The 16,645-nt window shown below is 57.4% G+C and overlaps 6 protein-coding genes across 6 annotated transcripts; 4 read left to right on the forward strand and 2 right to left on the reverse strand.

Annotated features, from left to right (window-relative positions):
- Positions 1–132: 132 nt before the first annotated feature.
- BROUX77_005619 (uncharacterized protein) lies at positions 133–2,312 on the forward strand (the record flags this gene model as incomplete). The annotated part of the gene is made up of 2 exons (XM_073750513.1): positions 133–2,233; positions 2,296–2,312. 2 exons carry the CDS (start codon positions 133–135, stop codon positions 2,310–2,312), a joined length of 2,118 nt encoding a protein of 705 aa, XP_073604505.1.
- Positions 2,313–2,775: 463 nt separating this feature from the next.
- On the reverse strand, positions 2,776–4,182 carry BROUX77_005620 (uncharacterized protein; the record flags this gene model as incomplete). The annotated part of the gene is made up of 2 exons (XM_073750514.1): positions 2,776–3,934; positions 4,031–4,182. 2 exons carry the CDS (start codon positions 4,180–4,182, stop codon positions 2,776–2,778), a joined length of 1,311 nt encoding a protein of 436 aa, XP_073604506.1.
- A 588-nt stretch (positions 4,183–4,770) lies between these two features.
- Positions 4,771–5,797, forward strand: BROUX77_005621 (uncharacterized protein; the record flags this gene model as incomplete). The annotated part of the gene is made up of 6 exons (XM_073750515.1): positions 4,771–4,823; positions 4,911–4,936; positions 5,036–5,124; positions 5,223–5,352; positions 5,413–5,685; positions 5,742–5,797. The coding sequence occupies 6 exons, from the start codon at positions 4,771–4,773 to the stop codon at positions 5,795–5,797; spliced, it is 627 nt and encodes a 208-aa protein (XP_073604507.1).
- A 626-nt stretch (positions 5,798–6,423) lies between these two features.
- Positions 6,424–7,349, reverse strand: BROUX77_005622 (uncharacterized protein; the record flags this gene model as incomplete). Its single annotated transcript, XM_073750516.1, has 2 exons — positions 6,424–6,878; positions 6,944–7,349. The coding sequence occupies 2 exons, from the start codon at positions 7,347–7,349 to the stop codon at positions 6,424–6,426; spliced, it is 861 nt and encodes a 286-aa protein (XP_073604508.1).
- Positions 7,350–8,435: 1,086 nt separating this feature from the next.
- On the forward strand, positions 8,436–9,422 carry BROUX77_005623 (uncharacterized protein; the record flags this gene model as incomplete). Its single annotated transcript, XM_073750517.1, has 2 exons — positions 8,436–8,477; positions 8,709–9,422. 2 exons carry the CDS (start codon positions 8,436–8,438, stop codon positions 9,420–9,422), a joined length of 756 nt encoding a protein of 251 aa, XP_073604509.1.
- A 2,286-nt stretch (positions 9,423–11,708) lies between these two features.
- BROUX77_005624 (uncharacterized protein) lies at positions 11,709–16,574 on the forward strand (the record flags this gene model as incomplete). Its single annotated transcript, XM_073750518.1, has 3 exons — positions 11,709–11,748; positions 12,108–12,256; positions 12,321–16,574. 3 exons carry the CDS (start codon positions 11,709–11,711, stop codon positions 16,572–16,574), a joined length of 4,443 nt encoding a protein of 1,480 aa, XP_073604510.1.
- Positions 16,575–16,645: the final 71 nt, after the last annotated feature.

Raw genomic sequence — 16,645 nt, forward strand, 5'->3', positions numbered from 1 at the left:
TCTCGCGCCTAATAAGCCCTGTTCCGATGTTTCCGTGCCAGCCCGCCTACAAGTATCTCATCTTCGCCATCTAATGTGGCCACCTGCCAATTCCCTTCTTCTGCCCTGCGCCCACATCACCAGCCCGCCATTATGCCTTCTCTTCCCGCCGGCACTCGAGCTTTGCCGTTGACCGGCCGCATGCCAAGACTTCCCCGGCCGGCCCGCTCGCCGCCCCCGTCCCTCGCCGGCCCCTCGCGATATTACCATCCAGACAGACTTCGTTGCGCCACATCTCTGCAAGCACAACCACGACAACGCCAATCGCTTCCCACAGCTTCTCTTCGCCTACAGCCAGGCCAATGCCGCCTGGCCTCTACTGCTGTCCCTCTTCCCCCGGCCAACGACAATGGCCCTGCCAAGGCCCCTCTGGCCCCCAAGCAAAAGCCCCGGCTGCTGACCCTGGCCCAAAATGCCGCCACAGCTCTGGGCGTCACTGTAGCTGTTTTGGGCCTGGGCGTTGTTGGCTTTTTCCTTTACGACGCATCGACATACTCGGATGAAAACAACCTTGCCGAAATCAATGTCGCCAAGCTTGCCCTCAGCCCCCGCACCGGCGGCCCCAAGAACCTGCCCATTGCCGATGTCTACATAGATGACAACGACAGCGAAGAGAAGAAGCGGCACATGGACAAGCCGCACCTGGTCATTCTCGGCAGCGGCTGGGGCAGCGTGGCCATCCTCAAAGACATCAACCCCGACGACTACCACATCACAGTTGTGTCGCCTCGCAACTATTTCCTGTTCACGCCTATGCTGCCATCGGCCACCGTCGGCACACTCGAGGTGCGGTCGCTGGTTGAGTCGATCCGCCGCATTCTCAAACGCACACACGGCCACTATCTTGCAGCCAACGCCGAGGATGTGGAGTTCGCCCATAAGCTCGTCGAGGTGTCGCAGACGGGCGCCGACGGCAAAGAAGTGCGCTTCTATGTGCCCTACGACAAGCTGGTGATTGCCGTGGGATCTGTGACCAACTCCCACGGCGTCCAGGGCTTAGAGCATGCCTACTTTCTCAAAGATGTCAACGATGCACGCCAGATCCGCAAGCGCATCCTGGAGAATGTCGAGATGGCGTGTCTCCCCACAACCAGCGAAGAGGAGCGCCGTAGACTGCTCTCTTTTGTCGTCAGCGGTGGTGGTCCGACTGGCGTCGAGTTTGCTGCTGAGCTCTTCGATCTGCTCAACGAAGACCTGACCAGATTCTTTCCCAAGCTACTGCGCAACCAGATCTCGGTGCACCTGATCCAAAGCCGCAGCCATATTCTCAACACGTACGACGAATCCGTGTCCAAGTATGCCGAAGAACGCTTCTCGCGCGACCAAGTCAACGTCATGACAAACTCTCGCGTGAAGCAGGTGTACAAGGACAAGATTGTCTTTACGCAACAAGCCCACGACGGGACAGTTGTGGAAAAGGAACTGCCCATGGGCTTCTGCCTCTGGTCGACTGGTGTGTCGCAGAGCAGCCTCTGCCAGCGCATTGCCGCCAAGCTCGAGAACCAAAACAACCGCCACGCCCTCGAGACTGACAGCCACCTGCGCGTGATTGGCTCTCCGCTCGGCGAAGTCTATGCCATTGGCGACTGCTCGACGGTGCAGAACAACATTGCCGACAAAATCATCACCTACCTGCACCACATGGCCCAGGAGAGCGGCAAGGACCCTGCAAAGGTGCAGCTCACCTTTGAGCAGTGGCGCAAGATTGCATCCGGCGCCAAGAAGAACTTCCCGCAGGCCGTGACCCACCTGAAGCGTCTCGACAAGCTGTTTGCCGAGTTTGACAAGGACAAGTCCGGGACCCTTGACTTTGAAGAGCTGCGCGAGCTGCTCAACCAAATCGACGCCAAGCTGACGTCGTTGCCGGCCACGGCGCAGCGGGCTAACCAACAGGGCCAGTACCTAGCACGCAAATTCAACAAAATTATACGCAACTCGGCTGCCTTTGCCGACGACGACATCTTTACCAACGAAAGCCGGCCGTCCGGCTACAAGGCCTTTGACTACCACCATCTCGGCAGCCTGGCCTATCTCGGCAACTCGGCCGTCTTCGACTTTGGCAAAGGCCACAATGTCATGGGCGGGCTGTGGGCAGTGTATGCGTGGCGAGGCGCGTATTTTGCCCAGAATGTGTCGACGAGGACACGCATGCTCATGGCGATGGACTGGACGAAACGGTCGCTATTTGGACGTGGTAAGTGTGCACCAACACGCAGAGGGGCCAAAGACGGCAAACAGCTAACAACCCATGGCTAGATCTCGTGACCTTTTAAGCTGCTACAAGCATAGTTCTGCAATTTAAGATGGCCACATAACTACAGACGCCGCGCTGGTGTACAACAGGACGACAATATCAACTTGGTGATCGGTTCAATCTATAACAACAGCAAATAACTACTCATATACTACACTTCCGTGCCCACAGCAGTGAGTGCCCGCCGTAAAAAGCCACGATGGCGAGCGAGTCCTGTGAATAATAAAGAATGCATTACAATACGCGCCAGTACATGCTTTTTGAATCCAAAAACTCCAGGTGAAGATCCACGTAAGAGGAAGAGAAGTGGCTTCCTCAAAAGAAACGAAAAAGAAGAACAAGAAACAAGGGAAGAAAAAGCAAGGAAGAACCCCCGTAACGACATATGAACAAGCACGCGCGTGAATGGTGATGAGAGAGCCAGGCCCAGCCATGAACAAAAGAAAAGAGGCAAAAACGACAAGCCACGGGCGCCGTAACGCCTAGATCCTGAAGTCCTTGTATGTCCATTTTTCCGTAAGCTTGCCCTTCTTCTGCTTGGTGAACGGCACGCGCTTTCTCGCATCCACGCGCCCGCGCACCAGCAGATTGCGGTACCGGTCCTTGAGCAGGTTGCCCTCGGGCTTGAGCGCGCGCAGCGAGTCCTGCAGCTCGTCGGGCAGGACGATTTCGAGCTCGGGCTCGAGCAGCGGCAGGCGATCGACGGCCTTGCGGCGCAGCGCCGCGTCGTCGCCCTCGGCGTCGGCATCGTCGTCGTCGTCGTCGCTGCTGGCGTCCAGCTTCTGCTGCTCGGCCTCGTTGACCTCGCGCGTGATGCGCTTCAGCTGGCGCAGCTGCTCCTGCTTGCGCTTGACGGCCTTGTCGTGGCGCGCGGCCTGCTCGTCCTGCTTGCGCGCCTTGATGCGGTTGCGCTGGGCCTGTGTCTTGCGCTGCGGCCGCTTGGCCTTGCCGGCGTCCTCGGCGCCACTCTCGAAGCCCTCCCAGGCCGAGTCCTCCTCCCACTCGGACAGCTCGAGCTTGGCTTCGGCGGCCTCGGCCTCGGCGGCAGAGCGGGCGGCGGCTTCGGCGCGCACGCGGTCGGCTTCCTCCCGCGCCAGGCGCTTCTCTTCGGCGGCGAGCGCCTTGGTGCCCTCGGCGTCCAGGCGGCTGGTGTAGTCGTCAAAGGCGGGGTTGTAGCTGAAGCCGCCCGACGGCTTCTTGACGGCGGGGATGGCCTTGCCATTGGCAGCGAGCGAGACGGGCTCCTCCTTCATGGTGGTCGGCAGCTTGGCCTTGGAGGGCTCAGGGAGAAAGTTGAACTCGTCCTTGTGCGACAGCGGCTCGGGCTCGGCGCCCCACAGGTCGTAGCTGGCGTCCTTGACGACGAGGGTCTCGCGCTCGCCGTCGGCCACACGGCGCAGGCGGCTCAGCTCCTTGTGCGACACCCAGTCCTTGCGCAGACGCTTGGGCTCGACCAGCCCGTCGCCGACCTTGCTGGCGGGCCGCTTGCGCAGCGAGACGCTGGGCACGGCCGAGCGCTGGCCGATGATGGCGTCAGCCTTGAGGCCGCGCAGGCGTGTGGGAATGGACTTTTTAGCGGCTACGTCACCCTTGATGTCAATGTCGAACAGGTCGTCGGCGTCCTTTTCGGCGAGAACGCCTCTGCAGGGCGGGAAAGGAAAGGTGTTAGCCGACAGGACAGGGAATATAGAAAGCAAGACACAATACGCCACGACCGTGTGTGTAGAACGGACTTACCCTTGGATGATCTGCTCATTGCGCTCCTCGAGACCCTGCTCGATCTCGGTCACATTGACGTTTTTTCTCCAGGCCTTCTTGCCCTTTCTCGACGGCTGCTTGTGTTGCGCGGGGGCGCTCGGCGCGGCGGAGAGTCCCTGGATGACGGGCATGATACAGACAGATGAGGGAGAAGTCGGTGGTTGATCGGGTGTGAGCGAGGTCTGGGAGTCTGGCAAAGCGCTGCTGTTCTGGTTCTGGGTTAGAAAAAAAATCACCAACCCGCACGATCGATAAGCTTATCTTATCGCCACGTGACGCTGGCAGGGAGCTGATAGGCAGCTGGACAAGGCCGTTCAGGCCAGTATTCGGCAATGCTCAGTGAACTGTAGTTGGTTTGTAGTTATTCGTAGTTGCAGTCTAGCCAATACTCGAGTGAACTGTGGTTAGTGGCCCCGGAGCTTTGGCTACTTGTACACACTTGGCCGTTTTATTCGACTACATTGTTGGCTTAATTTCGCTTTTTCTGTTTAGCTCGTCGTCGTTGACAACGTTGGTCTGTTTTTCTGCTCCTGATTTGTGCGCCCCAGACAGCCCGCTGTTTTGCTCTCTCGACTTCATCGCCGAACCTCGCCGCCGTCTTGCTCGCTGTTGCTACCCCTCCCCCTTCAGACTCGGGCCCCTCAGATCCGGCCCCCTCCCTCCTCCCCGCCGTCTCCCACCGACCGCCAACCCCCCCCCCCCCCCAATCAATCGCCACCATGGCTTCCGCCGGCACCAGCGGGTCCTACAACACCCCGCTCAAGAAGTTCAAGTAGGCAATCCCCCCGGCCCGGCCGTGGCCCGGCCCCCCTCCCGTTGCGCTCCGTGCTAACCTGCAATCTCTCGTTGTGTACGACAGGCTTGTCTTTTTGGGCGAACAAAGCGGTATGTTTCCCTGTCAAAAAGCCCGGGCTTCCTGTCCCAAGCCTCCGTGGCGACCCCCCGATCCGGCCTCCCGCTAACCACCGCCTCCGCCCCTCGCAGTTGGCAAGACTTCCCTGATCACGCGCTTCATGTACGACTCGTTCGACAACACGTACCAGGCCACCATTGGCATCGACTTTCTGTCCAAAGCAAGTTCCGAGTCCAACAGCCCGCCCCCCCTGTCCATCTCAGGCCGCCGCGCTGCCATGTGGTCCCGCCGTCTCAGCCGTCTTCTAACACTGCATAGACCATGTACCTCGAGGACAGAACCGTCCGGTTACAGCTCTGGGACACGGCCGGCCAAGAGCGTTTCCGCAGCTTGATACCCTCGTACATTCGTGATTCCAGCGTGGCTGTTGTCGTGTACGATGTAACCAGTAAGTGTGGCCCCATGCATGCCCCGAGGCGGCCCATGGCTAACAGGACACTCGCCTCAGACGCAAAGTCGTTCCAAAACACCAAGAAGTGGATAGACGACGTCCGCGCCGAGCGTGGCAACGACGTCATCATTGTGCTGGTCGGCAACAAGACCGACTTGAACGACAAGCGCGAGGTCACCACGCAGCAGGGCGAGGACGAGGCCAAGAAGAACAACCTCATGTTCATGGAGACGAGTGCCAAGGTCGGCCACAATGTCAAGACGCTGTTCAAGCGGATAGCGCAGGCCCTGCCTGGCATGGACGACACCGCGGCCCAGACGGCGAACCAGAGTGAGTCTACGAGTGCCGCCGAAAACTCCCCGTCCAGTCCGCTAACACGCTCCCAGTGATCGACGTCAACGTCAACACATCGCCTGCTGCCCAGGACGGCTGTGCCTGCTAAACAGTCTGCGACCCGCCGCGTTCCCGTCCAAGTCCGGACTCCCGCGACCGGCGACGGCCGCAGGCCCGCAACACGCCGCCCGTCCGCCCCGACACCCGCCGACCGACTGCGGGCCTGCGGCTCAGTCCCTCAAACACGCGAGCTGCATGTCGGCTGTGCCAACAACGCCCATGCCCATGCGGCGGTCCGGCGGATCTGCCACCTGGCATGCTACATGCCAGCCAACCCTTCCTTCTCCTCTCCTGCCATGCCCGTTATGCCCTCGCCCCCTTTTCTAGTTTCATTCTTTGTCTTGTCGCCCTCGTGGATTTGCTTGCGTGTGGGCTCTGTTGTATTCTCCCTACCGTGCTTCTATAATTGCCCTCGCCTCCCGTGTCGGTCTCTCTTTTCTTCATGCGTAATGTTTCCGTGGATTGTGGGCTTCTGTAACACGACAACCAGGCCTTGATGGGCCAGAGGTTGGTTTTGCTTCTAAGTACATATATTATCTACATTAGACAATTTACGCGGGTCCCTGTTTTTTGTTCGGTGTTGAGGTGGACGGGGGGAGGGGAGAGAACCTCCCCTTTGCTTCCTTTGTCACTTTGTCACTTTGTCACGTATATTCTGGCCTCGCGGCTGACTCTCTAAGCCTGTTGCACCTTAACCGATCCATCCTGCATGCCAAAGTACGCCGCGATGGGCTTTTGCGCCCGCCGCTTGCCCTGCTCGACCGCCTGGATGCCGTTGATGCCGTGGAAAATGCCCGTCTCGACGACGCCCTCCAGGTTCTTGAGCGCGGTTGCCAGTGCGGTGGTTTCCCAGCGGCGGCCGGGGCCGGAGCCGGAGGAGCCAGCTCCAGCGTCAGTGCAGTTGTCCTTGCCGGCCAGCAGCAGCGGCTCAAACGGCGCGTCAATCAGCCAGTTGCCGTTGTCGGTCACGCACTCGCCGGCCTTGGCCGGCAGGCCGCTGCGGATCGTGGGGTTGAGCGAGCCCATGTCCTTAAGGTCCTGCAGGATGTCGGTGGCGAAGAACGGGTCGACTTCAATGGGGATGCCCGTTTTCCACACGGTGCACAGGCGCGGCGAGAGCTTGCGGTAGTCTATGGAAGAGTGTGTGTTAGCTAGGGTTTCCTCCCAAAGAGCAACTATCTGGTGCGCCACGTACCGGCAACGACAACAAACTTCTTGGACCGGATGGCCACGCCCTTTTCCTGCAGCAGGCACGCGCCGCCGCCCTTGATGCAGTTCAGCTCGGCGTCGACCTCGTCGGCGCCATCAAACGTGACATCGAGACAGACGGGCCGGCTGTCAGCCGCGACCGGCCGGTCCGGCAGCCGGCACACAGCCAGGCCGGCGTCGCGGATCAGCCCCTTGGACTGGCTGCCCGTCGGCACAAAGATCATGTCCTTGTAGAAGCCTGCGCCCCGGGCCGCAATCGCCTCGACCACGTACACCACCGTGCTGCCCGACCCGATGCCCACGTACGTGTACGTCGGGTCCAGGTGCTCGGCGACCGCCTGGTAGGCGGCGGCCTTCTTGGCACTCTCAACGAGGCTGGCGGACGTAGACATGGCGCGCGATGGGGCGGAGCGGCGGAGCGGAGGCGGGCGTGCGCGGGGGATCTGCGGTGGTGGCGGGGTTGTGCGCGCGCGTGTGTGGGAGGCGCGCGAGAAGACGGAGCGGTGCGGGCGATTAGGTCGAGCGAGTCGGCAGGCGGATAGGTGCGTTGGCAGACGAGGTGTGCGAGAAAACAGCGCAAGCATAACTTGTTTGGGTCCGGATTGTTTGGGCCGGCGTCGAGATCGGCCGGTACAGCGAACCCCCCGAAGAGTCATGGGCGTCGCAGGAGTGAAACGCAGGGTTAGCCTAGGGTTCATATGCGAGGATCCGTGCGCGCGCGCAGCTGGCGACCGGCTGCCGGGCTGCTCCCGCCAGCTGCCGGCCTCCCATGAAACTGGCGTGTTTTGTGTGCCTGGTTGACGGGGTGTTCGGTGGGCCCGGAAGCCGGTTGGATTTGGCTTTGATTTAATGGGCTGCACGTCTTGCGTTCTGCATGTGTTATGCAGGCATTCTGGGCTGTCCCTTTAATTTTTTTTATTCTTTTTTTTTTTCCCTCCAGGCCACACCACTCTCGCCATACATTCAATCTTTTCTTTTCGTCTCCCTCTTTCTTCTCTTCTCGAATTTCCCGCCCTCCAAGACAAGACAAAATAAAACCCGCTCGAACAACACTCAAACCCTTCAGCCTCAACGGCGGGACCTTCTCGAGCTAGAGCCTCAGCCACAAGAGCCAAAGCCGGCCGCGATCAGTGCAGTGCTTCAGTCATTCCTTTTTTTCCTTTTCTTTTCTCTGTTCCAGTCTCTCCTTTACAACGCCCTCACCCTCACACTCCTTTGGCCCCTTTCCGACGCTCCTTTTCTGCTCTGCTCTGCTCTGCTCTGCTCTGCTCTGCTCTGCTCGCGCTGCTCTTCCTGCTGTTCTCTTCAACTTCCATCCAGCCAGTCAGCCGTCGCTCTCCTGTCTTCGCTGCGCCTTTTCCTCCACACGCCTGAATTCCCTCGCTCTCTCTCCGCTCGACGCCGCCCCTCTGTCTCCCGCCCCTCTGTCTCCCGCCCCTCTGTCTCCCGCCCCTCTGTCTCCCGCCCACCCGCCCGCCATGCGCTCCATCTCCCGTCTCTTCCGCCTCCCGCGGCCCAAGGTACGTCCGCTATGCTCCCGCATGCCTGCGCTGCCGCCTGGTCGCCGACCCCCCTCCCTCCACATGTCTCCAGGCTCCAGCCGACACGCCGCGTGGCACGGCGCGGCGCGGCGTCTCAGACCCACGCCCGGGCTTTTCCCAGGACGGCCCAGCTGCAATCCCTCCCTCACCCCTTTCCCCTCCTCCGTGCAGACACACCCGTGCTAACCGCCGCCGCTTCCCGCCCTGCAGAAGTTCATGGGCTGCATCGGCCTGCCCCTGGCCGCCGAGATCATCGCCGCCATCCTCGCCTTCAACAAGGCCACCGGCATCTACGGCCTGCTTGCCGTGCTGACGGGCTACAGCCTGAACGCCCTGCAAATACCGACCTACCTGTACTCCATCCTCGTCATCGCCGCCCTCGCATATCTCATCCCGCACATTCGCAAGCAGAGCCCCTTTGAATGTCTCGCTTTCGCCTGGCTCTACATCATCGACTCCTTCATCAACCTCGGCCTGACCACCTCATTCGCCATGACCTGGTACGTCGCCCGCGCCGCCGAGGACGCCCGCGCCGACGACTCTCTCACGTCGCAGACGCCGCTCAAGGTCAGCAGCGGCAGCCTGTACAAGAGCGCGTCCAGTATGCCGCACGACACCGCCTTTAGCATCGTCCTGATTGTCCTGGCCACCCTGGGCCGCTTCTACCTGTGCTTTGTCATTGCCGCCTTTGCCCAGCAGTGCCTGCGCCGCCGCATCGACCGCGTGCCCGAGTCCGACGACCCCATCAAGCACCTCGGCCCGCCCTTTTCCCAGGACGCCGTCGATGCCCCCGTGTGGCGCGGAAAACTGGCCCGCCTCATGATTAGTGTCGGCCGGTCGTACTGGCTGGATGCCTCCGACCAGGACGAGTGGGCGCGGTCCATGAACGCGCGCTTCCGTAAGATTGCAGACGACGCTGTCTAAGCCCACCCAGCGCTCCACTACCACACTCCGCCAGATCACCAGTGGCTGTCTTGTTTTTGTTGTTTCATTTTTGCCCCCCGTCACTGTCCTGTTCTGCCTTGCGATGCTGGCAGGCCTCGGTCTTTGCTGTGCTGTAAATGTTGTCCCTCTTATACTCTATCTTAATGCGGCATCTGGATAGCGATTTGTTTTTATCTTTTTTTTATGGGGTTCTTCTTCCGCTTGGTGCTGCTTCTTATTCTCAAGAGACGGTGAACGAGAGAAAGAGGTCCGGTTCCCCATCTCTTTGCTCCTGGTCTGTGGTTATGAATATGCGAGGCGGCGTTGTCTCTTTTTTTTTTTTCTCTTGTTTTTTTTAATGTACTGGGCTTCATACCATGGCAGACAAACATATGAAACGAATCAAGAATGCCTGATTTGTCTCTCGGCATCCGGTGGGTGCTTTGGTTTGCTGGCGCAAGTCGAGCTGCGAGCTGAATCGAGTTACATGGCTTCACTCGCCTGTTGTTTTCATTCTTCTCTTTATTTCTTATTCTCGCCACAGACACAGAGAACAATAATATCAAGAATCACAGGCACAGTGTCGTCCTTACAAGAACACACCTTTTTTTTCCCTCTTGGTTTTCTCATGTCGGGGGCAACATGGTTGAGCTCCGCCCCGTGCCCCCTCCTCTCGCGTGTCATGTGTGAAGAGCGTGAGATGTTTCCCTCGTGTTTTTTTTTTGCCTTTTTTCTTTCCCTTATCTACCTGTTCACATGCGCGTCTATGCGTAGTGGACCGACCATAAGGCGACCTGCACTATGGTGACGTAATTGTGTCATGTGCTGTGAAGCAGGCGAGAGGAATCAAGAAATCTACACCCGAGATCGTGTGCCATGGCGGTCATTATGGAAAGGCAGCAGGCTCGAAAGATCCATTGTAACAATGCTGTAAATTATCACATTAGTAACTCCAATCAATAACAATAAACAATCCGTCAATCCGCAGTGGTTAAAGGGGAAACTCCATTTGGCTATTTGTGGTGTGGTCGAGAATCAAAGTGTCTCGGCAGGCTGAGGCTTTTTCTGCCAACATTTGAGAATATATAACCCTAATCGTTCTCATAACCCAGAAAAGGTGTTAGCGGCCGGCTCCGTGACAAGGGGCCAAGAGCAAAGAGCCACAAAAGGTGTCATTGATGTCGAACAGAATAAGGGAAATGACGAGCGACGGATCTCATCCTTTTACAGCAAATCACATCCGCTCAAGCAGGACCCTTTTGTGGACATGCGACTTGTGCTGATGTATCAATAGCGCGTGATTGGGTGGGAGTGAACAGTGGGAGTTGGTTCCTGGGACTTGGGCTGTGTGGTTGGCCTTGAGGCCGTTGTCGTTCGGAAGGCTTTGGCACCTGTTCTCATGTGTGCTTGGAAATGCAAGACTGACGGAGAAAAGATAGGTTGAAGGATGCGGTGGCGACAAGGGCCGAAGGGAGGGCCGGAATCGGGGAGGGAAGCCCAAGCCCAAGACCAAGACCAGCCGAGCGCAAGAGAGACAAGGAAGAAAATGGACCATGTCTGATTGGCTGGGCGGCTGTTTGTAAAGGCCTGTTTTGCCTTGAGGGCAAGATATGGCCTTGTAGAAGACGCGGGCGGCGCATGGCGCAGAGCACAGCATGCAGAAAACGGCAACCCAAAGGAGTGCATGTCAGAGCTTCCCACGCACCGCACCGTACCGGCTTGCCGCCATCGGTTATGCACCAGAACAAGCAGCCGTACATCCATCCATAACGTATACCATAGTTATCGATAACGGGCCTGCACCCTTCCAGAGTCTTGCGTGCTCCTCCATGTTCTCTGCTGGCGGTGGTGCAATCTGCCCTGGAAGAACGCTAAGTGATCACGCCATCGCGAAAGCTGGATTCATGGGTCCATAACCGCCGCTGCGTTGGGAACTGGGCCTAAAGAGCCGAATTGCCAGCTGCGAAACTAGGCAAACGGTAGTTATACTGCGCGCTGGACATTGGCTGGTCGGCTGGTGTGCCATGTAAATTTTTCCTAGCCGCACTCGAGTTAGCGTGGAAGTAGAAGCAACGAGACTGGTCTCCTCCCTCGGGCAGCTTCTCGAGGCGTACCGCAAAAAACGCTTACATTTTTTTCTTTCTTTTTTTTTTCTTCTTCTTCTTTTATATCATCGCGGGCTTCTTCTCCTCTCTCTTTGACAAAAGCTCCAAGGCGCTTCTCCTTGTTCTCCCGCCTCTTGTCTCCCATTATCTCCAACTCGACTTGTTGTCTTGAGAAACCGCCATGTCGAGCGCATTGGCCATTGGTTCTCCCAGCGAGGCCGGTAAGTTTGTGACATGTTCTGTGTTTGCGTTTTTCCGTCGTCGTGTCGATTCCGATGTGCGTCCTGATGTGTTGGCCGTCATTTTTACCGTCATGGTGATAATTGTCGTGGTGGTTTGCTGGCGGGCAAGGCCCTGTCCAATCAACTCGTCGCTATTTGCACGGCCGCTGTGATACCGTCTACATCGGGTTATTACCGAAACGGCGGCGACGTCCTAGATTTTGTGTGCTCTCATGCCCTAACGGACTTTCCGCTTCTTGTCGTAACTTCCATAGCTGGCACCTTCCGCGCACAAATATCTTTTTTTCTTTTTTTCTTTCGGGGTTGTGCGCTTTTACTGACTCTACCGCTGCCTCTAGTCTCTCGCATCGCCTATCTTTCTAGCGATGTCATAATCTCAGTTCAGCCCGCACTCGATGCCGATTCAGACTTCTCACCATGGCTCAAGGCTCATGTGGCGCAAAAGACCAAAAGTGTGGTTGCGTCGTCCAATAGTAAAACTCCAGAGGTTCGTCTTGCTGCGATCGCAACAACTGCTACAAAGCCGCTAACCAACTGCGCCGAACCTGCAGCTCATTCCCGTCCGCTTCAATGCCGACCCGCTTCTCTCGGTATTTGCGCCCATTCGCTCCGGGCGTCTTACTACCGTCACCACCTCCTCATCAATCCTGGTCCCCTCAATCGGCCATCTCTACAACTTGGCCAGCTACCCCGTCGTGATCCATGTCTCTTTGTCGCCCTCTGAGAACCCCGACTACTCTCCCATCACCGCCATCCGCAATGCCGGCTGGACTTTCCTCCAGTCCGAGACGGTGCAAGAGGCCCAGGACATGGCCTTGACAGCCCATGCGCTGGCTATCCGCTCTGGAAAGGGTGTTATACACTTTTTCCCTAGCTCAATCTCCCCTTCCAGCGAGCGGACAGTGACCCCCGAAACTCCCACTCTTGTCGGGGCGCTTCTCAATTCCGACGCCATCCGTGAATTCCAGGCTACCACTTCTACCCACACGTCAATCTACTCTGGCGAAAGGACGCCTGCCGCCGCTTCTTCTGAGAAGGGCGAGGACACCCCAAAACCTACTGCTGTCACTTCAGAAGACATTGTCACCTTTGCCACAGACATCTGGTCCAAGCTTGCGGAGGCTACGGGCCGCCAGTACCGTGCTTTTGAATACTTTGGCTCCAGCACCGCTACCAACTGTGTCTTTGTCTTTGGTGCCAATACCCACGACTTTGTGGAGGCTGTGGCTGTTGCCGAGTCTAGCGAGACCTTTGCGAACACTGGTATCCTAACTTCTCGCTTGTATCGCCCTTGGCTCGGTGCCAAGCTTGTTGAGTCTATTCCCAAGTCAGTCAAAAAGATTGCTGTTCTTGAACAGATTCACCGCAAGACAACAAAATGGGGTCCTATCCTACTAGACGTCCTTACCTCTGTCAAGAGCGGACCCGGTGGAATTGAAGCCATCGTGGGACACCAACTTGGCCATTTGACTCCTGCTACTGTCAACCAGGCTCTTCGGGGGGTCGTTCAAAATCTCAATTCCGAAAAGCCTATTCAAAACCTCGAAGTTGGCGTTGAGGTATCTGCGTCCACTGATGCTGCCTACAGCGTTGAGACTCCCAAGGTTGAAACTGCCTACACTAAAATTCTTAACCAGCTCTTTGGTCAGCGCGTCTTCGTCGCCAATGCCCTAAACTCCGAAAACACCGGCATCTCTAAAACCATCGCTGCCACTCCCGAGTTTGGCTTTGGATCGCTGCTTGCTCGTAAGGAGAAGCGGTCTCATTTCATTTCAGAGGCCAAATCTGCTGCTTCTTCCAAGGAGTTTGCGTCCGATGGTCCCTCCAAGTCTCTCGCCAAGTGGTCTCTCTCATTAAAGGGTGACAACACCACCGTGGCTAGTGTTGCGGCCGATGAGGTGATCAAATCTCTGGAAACCGATGGTAGCACATTGTCACAAAAGCTATTGCAAAACCAAAACTTGTTCCGCAAAGAGTCCCTGTGGCTTGTTGGATCCGACGCTTGGTCATACGATCTGGGCAACTCTGGTGTCCACCATGTTCTTGCTTCTGGCCAAAACGTCAACATGCTCATCATTGATTCTACTCCTTATACCGAGCGCTCAGCTGCTGATGCCGCCCGCCGGAAGAAGGATATTGGCCTTTATGCCATGAACTTTGGCAACGTGTATGTTGCTTCGACTGCCGTCTACAGCTCTTACACGCAAGTCCTACAGGCCATGATGGAGGCCGACAAGTTTGATGGCCCTTCCGTCGTTTTGGCTTATCTTCCCTACCACGGTGAACACGACTCCGCTTTAACTGTTCTGCAAGAAACCAAGAAGGCCGTTGATGTTGGATACTGGCCCTTGTACCGCTGGAACCCCCGCAACGAGACACAAGGCGAACCCAACTTCTCCCTAGATTCCGAACGCATCAAGAAGGAGCTCAAAGACTTCCTGGCCCGGGACAACCAACTCACTCAAATCATGAAGAAGCAGCCCGAGTACGCCGCGAATCTTGCTCAGGACTTTGGTACTGAGGTGCGCACTCAGCAAAAGCGCCAGGCCAAGGATGCCTATGATCAGCTTCTAGAGGGCCTTTTCGGCGCCCCCCTCACTGTTCTGTACGCTTCAGACAATGGTAACGGTGCTGCTGTTGCCAAGCGCTTAGCCAACCGCGGAAAGGCTCGTGGCCTCAAGTCTCAGGTCATGACTATGGAGGATTATCCTCTTGAAGATCTCCCTGGCGAGGAAAACATCATCTTCGTCACCTCGACTGCTGGGCAGGGTGAATTCCCGCAGAACGGACATGCCATGTGGACTGCTTTGAAGGACAACACTGAGCTTGACCTGACTTCTGTAAACTTCTCGGTGTTTGGTCTCGGTGACAGCCACTACTGGCCTCGCAAGGAGGACCGTGTTTATTACAACAAGCCAGCTAAAGATCTCGACCGCGTTCTGACCAACCTAGGTGCCAAGCGCTTGGCTGATGTTGGTCTGGGCGATGACCAGGATCCTGATGGCTATCAAACTGGCTACCAGGAATGGGAGCCCAAGATCTGGACGGCTCTTGGCGTTGACAATGTCGATGGTCTTCCCGAGGAGCCTGCTCCGATTACCAACGAGGACATCAAGATTGCTTCCAACTTCCTTCGTGGTACCATCCAGGAGGGCCTGCTGGATAAAACTACTGGTGCCATTTCGGAGCACGACCAACAGCTCACAAAGTTCCACGGCACTTATATGCAAGACGACCGTGACATTCGCGATGAGCGCAAGGCACAGGGTCTGGAGCCTGCCTACTCTTTCATGATTCGCTGCCGTCTGGATGGTGCTGTTGCCACACCGGAACAATGGATCGCCATGGACGATATCGCTACGCATTTGGGCAATAACACCATGAAGCTGACTACGCGCCAGACCTTCCAGTTCCACGGCATCGTCAAGGGAAAGCTTAAGCCAGCGATGCAAGCCATCAACCGTGCCATGATGACGAGTCTGGCCGCTTGCGGTGATGTCAACCGTACTATCATGTGCTCTCCTACCCTCAAGCATTCCGTCTACCACAAGGAAATCTACGAGTGCTCTCAGCGTATCAGCAAGCGTCTGCTTCCTGCTACTCGCGCTTATCACGAGATTTGGCTAACGGATGATGACAAGAAGGTCCAGGTTGCTGGCGAGGCAGTCCAAGACTTTGAGCCTCTGTACGGCCCGACTTACCTGCCCCGTAAGTTCAAGATCACCATCGCCACCCCTCCCCACAACGACACGGATGTGTACGCACATGACATTGGACTTGTTTCTATCCGCGGTGAGGACGGCCACCTGGCTGGTTTCAACCTGATGGCTGGTGGTGGCATGGGTACCACGCACAACAACAAGAAGACATACCCCCAGACCGGTCGCATGATGGGCTTCGTTACTCCCGAGGAGGTTGATGCAGCTTGTGAAAAGGTCATGCTAGTGCAGCGCGACCATGGTGACCGCACGAACCGGAAGCACGCCCGTCTCAAGTACACCATTGACGACATGGGCGTCGATGTCTTCCGCAGCAAGGTGGAGGAGCTTTGGGGCCAGAAGTTTGCCGAACCGCGCCCATTCAAGTTTGAGAGCAACGTTGATGTGTTTGGCTGGGTCAAGGATGACGTTGGTCTGAACCACTTCACCATGTTCATTGAGAATGGACGTGTCGAGGACACGCCCGAGTTCCAGATGAAGACGGGCCTGCGCGACATTGCCAGCAAGACCAAGGGCGAGTTCCGTCTGACGGGCAACCAGCACGTAGTCCTCAGCAACATTGCCGACGAAGACTTGGAAGCGACCAAGGCGCTGCTGAAGAAGTGGAAGCTCGACAACACGCAGTTCTCCGGCCTGCGCCTCAGCTCCTCGGCCTGCGTCGCCTTCCCGACCTGCGGCCTGGCCATGGCCGAGTCGGAGCGCTACCTACCCGTGCTGATCGGCAAGCTGGAGACGTACCTGGAAGAGCTGGGCCTGCGCCACGACTCCATCGTCATGCGCATGACGGGCTGCCCCAACGGCTGCGCGCGGCCGTGGCTCGCCGAGGTGGCGTTTGTCGGCAAGGCGTACGACACGTACAACATGTACCTAGGCGGCGGCTACCACGGGCAGCGGCTGAACAAGCTGTACCGACAGAGCATCAAGGAGGCGGAGATCCTGGCGACGCTGAAGCCGCTGCTGAAGCGGTATGCGCTGGAGCGCGACGAGGGCGAGCGCTTTGGCGACTTTTTGGTTCGCATGCAAGTTATTAAGGCGACGACGGATGGAACCAACTTCCACGAGGGGATTCCGGAAGAGGACGAGTAGGAATGGCGGAGGATATCTGTAACATAGCAAGAGTTTTTTGTGAACATTTCTTTTATTTTCAGGCGTTATGG

The sequence above is a fragment of the Berkeleyomyces rouxiae genome (assembly GCF_048999995.1).
Source record: "Berkeleyomyces rouxiae strain 22BRR77 chromosome Unknown BrBRR77_ptg000005l, whole genome shotgun sequence".
NCBI lineage: Eukaryota > Fungi > Ascomycota > Sordariomycetes > Microascales > Ceratocystidaceae > Berkeleyomyces > Berkeleyomyces rouxiae.